This window comes from Liolophura sinensis, chromosome 7 (genome assembly GCF_032854445.1).
Source record: "Liolophura sinensis isolate JHLJ2023 chromosome 7, CUHK_Ljap_v2, whole genome shotgun sequence".
Lineage (NCBI taxonomy): Eukaryota > Metazoa > Mollusca > Polyplacophora > Chitonida > Chitonidae > Liolophura > Liolophura sinensis.
In genome coordinates, this window is record NC_088301.1 from 52,240,930 (window position 1) to 52,247,889 (window position 6,960).

Below are 6,960 nucleotides of genomic sequence, written 5' to 3' on the forward strand. Positions count from 1 at the left end.
TTGTCTTTAGTTGCCCTCAGGCTTAGCATTAGCACACTTCTAACAGATGTTAACCATGTCATAAGTAAATAGTGATTGGTACTTCCTTGAGCGGAATGAACAGCTGGAAGACATATAAGAGAAAAAAAGTTCAGTTCAAAATATGATTGATATCTTTATTTATGGCCTTTTATTAATTTTTGGGATATATCAAATATATTCATGATAAAGGGTATTAGTGATGTAATTAAACTTTGGTTTGTTATGAACCACTGATTTGAATATGGACAAAGCAAAATTATGTTTACAGATTTACGAAGACCTGCAGACTTATGGAACCAAATCAAGCCAACGGATTGCTTTCTAACTAATAATATAAACAAAATTATTCTTTCTTGTGATAAAGGAGATTCAGATCAATGAGTAACAGTAAACATTGACTACCTACATTGACTGTAATTTAGTTCATTGGTATCCATTTTTACATACATCCAGTCTTTTACCATCCTTTCTCCATCAGAAGCTACTACCAGGTAAAAATATATAAATGTAATCTTTAGAATTAATTTAATTCTCTTTATATAATAGGTTAGTTTTCAGTTTTCAGCAACAGACTTAAACGGAAATATTACTAAAGGATGTTTATGAGATATATGATATTCATGTACCTTCAACGACATTGTAACTTGTAGATGTAAATACATCAAGATGCTAGCATCAGTTGGAGCTTTATATAAAGCTTTTTTTCACATAGATTAACCATTTCTTGTTACAAACATCCAAAAATAGACAAATGCACAGGTAGAAACATATTAAAGAGTTGGATGGCTGAAGCTAGATTAACCTTTAAAGCTAAACATCAGTAGAATCTAAAACCACTGCTTTACTTTCTCTTCCTGCAGCACCTATGACAGAGTCGTGTTTGTCCCACGGCCATGGAGGAAGCCTGAAGGCTGGATGAACCGAGACCTCTTCCTAGTTTTTATTAAGGTTGTGGGATCCTTTGTAATGCTTAATCCTGGAACCACCCAAAAGGCTGTTCTTGACAAGTTTATCCCAATCCTGCAGCCTGTGTCAACATTGGAATTACTTGAGGTAAGAGAAGAAGCACCAAGCAGTTTTACTCAGAGCTAGAGCTAGAGCATGACTCAGATCTTTGGTGGTCCAGCAATGCTTGGTCCAGAGTGTAGAGATGGAATTAACTTCATCACCTTTCCATTTTTATTTCATTATAAAAATAAGTATATAAAAAAAGTTTTATCCTGTTTATTGGCAAATAATACATTTGATTTTTTGGTAAATTCGTTCTTCTTCCCAAATCTTGTAAAAAAGTATATGGCTCTGTTATTGTTGAGTAAAAAAAGTTACCAAAATGTACATATGTGTTCCCATGCAGTTCGAGAAAATTTGGACAACTATTTGGCTTTTTGTGTGTGTTTGTTTGTTGTTGTTTTGTTTGTCATTATTAGGTGTTAGAAGACATTGGAGCCATAACTAAAGTTTACTTGAGAAAGAGTAACAATGTCAGCTTGTTTTCCAAACCCTCAGTAACCACCTACACAGCTGATACAGGTAAAGTATATCAGGTGTTTCCCCAGGAAAACAGACATATACATACATCATCGTATCATGTAAACTTAATGTGCTTGTGTTGGTAAGATTCTTTCAAATTGGCTTATGTGAACATACTGTGGATAGGGGCATCCTTTTTAAGCAATAAGAAATCAATTGGTTAGTGTTTGATTTCGTGGGTCGTTGTTTTAGGGTCAAGCATTACTATTATTATTATTATTATGCTTACTTAATAGTTTGAACACCAATACAACATTTGCCCAGTGTTCATGCAGTGTTTAGGTAAATGTTATGGTAGAACCGGAGTCCTTCCAGAATTTCAGACGCCCTAGAAATTCAGACACGCCCAAATATCCCCACCCCACTGCCCAGGTATTTAAACTTCTGTGAATGCCGTCAAATTGGAGGCTGATTGGTGTTTACACAAACTACGCTGGTTATAGCTCCCTTACTTTATAACTGTGCCTGCTTCCCATCATGCATGATTGCTTGCAAGCTAGCCTATTCTCCTGTACCAGCAGTCATTAGTACTGAAGTACCAGCGCAAAAAAAAAAAGATATTGAAAAAAGAAAAAGACAACAACAAGAAGTGCACACAGGAGCTGACTTATAGCAAAACTACGCCGCTCATTATGGGCCAACTATGCATAGGTCTATAGATACTATGGTTACAGATTAAACTCAACTAAAAAGTTTTCACAAAGAAATTTTTTCCATACAGGTGCAGACATCTCTATTCAGTACTTAAGGCTACTGTACCTGAACACCTAATATATCGTGTTGACTTTGGATTACTGGTGTTGTATGCTCGGTTTCCTCTCCCCCCACAACTTATCAGCCTTATCAGACCACCATGTGACATGAAGACTCACGTGGCGTGGCTGTGATAGATCAAAGAAAATTTAACCAATGGAATTTACAATGCAAACACTTTCATCATCCATTCCTTTCTTAATATCCTCAGTATTATGTCTAAATTATTGTTAATCCATCATTCTGATTTCCATTTGCATTACTAATGAATCTGTCGAAAGAAAATTTAAGTGAGAAATGTATTGGGGTTTTTTAAGGATACAATTTTTTCACGGGCATGCATGTAATCTGCAGTCTCTGGAGCCCAAATGTTTTTTGACAATCAAAAAGCGTAAGAAATAAATTGAGAGTCTCAAGGCTGCATGTGAAATGACCTTACACGGAAACTTAAATCAATTTGTGAGAAACGATCAAAGATGTATAATCCATCAAGACAGTCACACATGTTCATTTTGTTTGAAACTCATGTTTACATGTATATTATTTTAACACTATGGTGAAATATTGTTGACAATTTGCTTACTTAATAATTTGAACCCCAAAACAACACTGAATGTTTTAATGCAGTAGTTAGGTAAATGTTATGGTAGTATCGTGATTTTTCCGAAAAAAAAGAATTTCGGACACTCTAGAAATTCAGACTTGCTCACATATCTCACGTATTACTGCATATATTTCTGATTCAGCTGCAGCTTTCAGCCAGGTTTGTCAGTGCTGTGATTTACTCCGAGCACTCCATTTTCCATAAACCTTTATAAAAACACAAGGTTATAAACGCCACTCGTGTGAATCTCTTTTGAAATGTCTTGACAGCTGTATTCACTATTGCTAACCTGAACTGAAAATTGTACAAAGCAGAATTCAAATACTTCTGTATCACAGTACCCATGTGTGCTAGCAAATGCCTGATGTAGGTGGACAACAGCAGTTAAGTATTCGTGTATAAATAGTGTGTATTTAGTGATAGGCCTGAGCATACACTGTGTGATATGTCAGACTATGCCATTGAAATGAAATAATTGTGTATTGTCTTGCACGAAGTGAACTCTCAACATGCTAGTGTGGTAGGTTATTTCTGAAATGCAGGTTGTTCTCTACAGATTTTATGTAGGTTATTAGAAAAAAATAACCAGTCATTGGCATAAATCATCCATCTGTCCTTCTCTTTGTAAGCAATCTTGTAGTTTGAATGCTTACAGACCTGCCTAAAAAAATCCCCTACAACATGAACAATTAGGCATTGTATTCTCAGTGACCTTAGTTGACTTTTCTAAGATCAGCGGGGTCATTTGACTTATAGCTTACAGGCAGCTGGATTGCAAACACAATATCTTGTTAACTCCTCATGCAATTTTCATCAAATTTGTATGACGTTTACACCTAATCATGTAGAAGAACCCTATTGTTTCTTAGTTATCTTGATCTTTTTTTTTTCCAAAGTCATCGGGCCTGTGTCTCCATCATCTTCGTGAATACGCTACTCGTATGCCTTTCAACGAAAAAATTACAAGTGCATGATTGTTTTATTTATTTATTTATTTGATTGGTGTTTTACGCCGTACTCAAGAATATTTCACTTATATGATGGCGGCCAGCATTATGGTGGGTGGAAACCGGGCACAGCCCGAGGGAAACCCACGACCATCCGCGGGTTACTGACAGACCTTCCCACTTACGGCCGGAGAGGAAGCCAGCATGAGCTGGACTTGAACTCACAGCGACCGCATTGGTGAGGCTCCTGGGTCATTACGCTGCGCTAACCGACTGAGCCACGGAGGCCCCGTGCATGATTGTAAAATTAATCATTTTATGCTTTCCTGTTTTGAAACACTTATATTGTTCACTTGCATGTGCAGATGCTCAAAGCTTATGACCATGTTATTCAGTGCATTGAGAGATTTTTTTTTTTTTCCTCCAACCGTATGACTGGAATTTCCCTAATTTGGTGACAATGGCAAACATGACATTTTTGACTTCGAATACAATACTGATGGATTGAATTCTCTGTGGTTTGTGCTTTATTGCAGGTCTGTTGGATGATGGGACAGTTTTGTATGAGGGCTCCATTGACCTTCTCAGCAGAATTGCCCAGTTCTGCGAGTATGTTTCCAAACAGCACCAGCTGGAGGGGAGCACTAAAACTGGAGGTGTCAAGTGATTGCAGGGTTATTACATCCCCAGGTGTTAACTAGTAATCGAATTAGCAGGCTGTCTAATTTAGGATCCATATGATGTATAACTAGATAATAGAGTACCCCAGAGATACTCCCCCGAGGATAATTTTGCTGAACATGGGTAGATTGAACATCTGCCTGAGAGTTCTAAACAGAAATGGCTGTGTGGGTTAATTTATCCACTGCTGAACAGGCTCTTATATATGCCTGTGTTATGATTTTCATATCTGATATTCATAACTGAGAAGGGCCACATTTTATCTCATATGGAACTCTTAGATTATTATTTCATATGGTTTGTATAATTCACATTGTTGTCTAGAATCCTTTTAGGTAGTTACATGTATATCTACATCCTCTGGTCATCCCATTTCCAACCTCTACATAATATAGCTATCTTCCTCCCATTGTCTGCAGAGGATCATGTAAGATTGACATTGTAAAGTTAAAATCTAACTGTACATGTACTTTACTCTTCAGCTGCTAAACTACCATCCTGATAAAAAAAGAAGATTAGCTGATATGATTATGGTGTATGCACATTTGCTTATAGAGCTTGGCACATTTGATTTTGTCATCAAGAAGGATCTTGCTTTTCATTTTGCTTCATAAATTGGATAAGCATAACTTCTTCATCTATATTTTGTAAGCATGCTCTCAGTAATACTTAATTTTTTAATGTCTACCAATTATAAAACAAAGATGTACTGATGTGTTGTATAGACTATAAAGAATAGTCACGGATGAATTCACATAAATATATTGTTCTTTTATTGATATCTTTTCACATTTATTGTGATATAATTTGTATACTTATGTTTTAGTATTTAGAACTGGTCAAGTAAAGTGGATTTTTTGTATACCATGTGCTAGGAGTCCTTGTGTTAAATTGTATGGAAATATGTTACCAAGTCAGACAATAATCTTTTCATGGCATCTTGCTGACTCAGGGGGTTGAAGCCCTGGTTTGCTGTGGCTACCATGCCCTTGAGCCATGAAATTTTGTGTTCAAATTCAGCTTTTGCTGTTTTGGCTGTGGCTTTAAGTCCAGAAGTTTGTCAGTCAGCTGACACTTGACTGTTTCTTGAGCTGTTCTTGAGTAGTCTGTGAAACACCCATCAAGTGATCAATCATGGGAATTTGGTTTATTGTTTATTGAAATTCAGAATATTCTAAGAGCAAAACAGCCTGCTTAACTTGTATCAAGAGAATGGTAAAACAGATGGCAGTAAAAGGCAGTAAAACTTGAATGTGAAGTTGTTTATATCCAAACATATGTATTTAATATGAATTATGATGAATATATTAAAAAAAAAAAAAAACAGTTTAAACTCATTTGTTTAAGAGAGCACATTTTAGTGCACAAATACATCTTCATTTATAACATTATTACGCAAAGACAATATATACCAAAAGATGGCCCCAAATAGGAAAAGTCTAAAAAATTATTGATGAACACACGCACAGCAAACTTTTAGCACTCTTCGCTGTGAACTTCATGTATTTCTTATGTTTTCTCCACCTTGAAAATGTGGCACACTTAAAATCTAAAATGTGTATGTTTCCCATGACTGAGTATACTCACAGAACCCGTTGCATTTGAGGTTTTCTGACATGTCCAACCAAATTCCAATTAAGTTTTACGTTGATGTCATTGATAATTAGGGTACTATTGTAGGGGTTGTGCCATGGTCCAGCATGCAGAATAATGTATAAACTGTGCCGTTAATTAAAACTCTCTTAATCAAAGGCTTCTGTAAACCGACGTCCATGTAGGCCAGAGTGCGTCCGTCGTCGTTACTGATTTCGGGCTCCAGTCACCTGTGTCGCTCCCATCACGTGAGGGGGTGTGTGTAATTTCTTCGTTACCAGCACCAACCTTCAAGCAAGACTTTAGAATCACCTTAGATTTGATTGCACTTCCTGCTGTAGCAGCTGTATATATTGCTTTCCTTTCAGCTTGGTTTTGTGGAAGAGAGTAGATTGTGACGCTGAGCTTATACCAACGCCCGTCCGTTAGTTCAACTGGCTTGGGTAGATCCAGAGTTACGCACATGTGGGTCAGTCTGCGCCCATCATCCTTACTAATTTCGGGCTCTGATTACCCGTGTCGCCCCCATCCTAAGTGACCGGCTCCGTTGGTAGAGTGTCCGCTTCGGTAGTAGTAGATCCAGGGTCAATCCTTGATCGGGTCACACCTAAGACCTTAACAGAGGAATTTGTAGCTTCCTCGCTGTGTGGTCAGCATTAAGGCAACGACTGGTAGACGCGTATCAGTATAATGGCTTGTGTGGAGGCGGCTCACTTCGCTTCGGTAAGTCGTCTCAGTGAAGCACTAGATAAAAGAGGGGTGGAAATCCGTCCTGCAACAAGGAGGCACATTTCATGCACTCTATGGGTTCCTTCATCGTCATATGACTGA

General features: G+C 37.4%; 1 protein-coding gene across 1 annotated transcript in view; it reads left to right on the top strand.

The window, feature by feature from the left end:
• The window catches only part of LOC135471782 (general transcription factor 3C polypeptide 1-like), a 132,328-nt gene extending 126,880 nt beyond the window's left edge, over positions 1-5,448 (top strand). The window contains exons 23-25 of the mRNA XM_064751119.1: positions 882-1,074; positions 1,449-1,551; positions 4,392-5,448. Coding sequence (XP_064607189.1) covers positions 882-1,074; positions 1,449-1,551; positions 4,392-4,522 — 427 coding nt within the window. The 3' untranslated portion in view covers positions 4,523-5,448. The remainder of the gene's footprint in view (positions 1-881; positions 1,075-1,448; positions 1,552-4,391) is intronic.
• Positions 5,449-6,960: the final 1,512 nt, after the last annotated feature.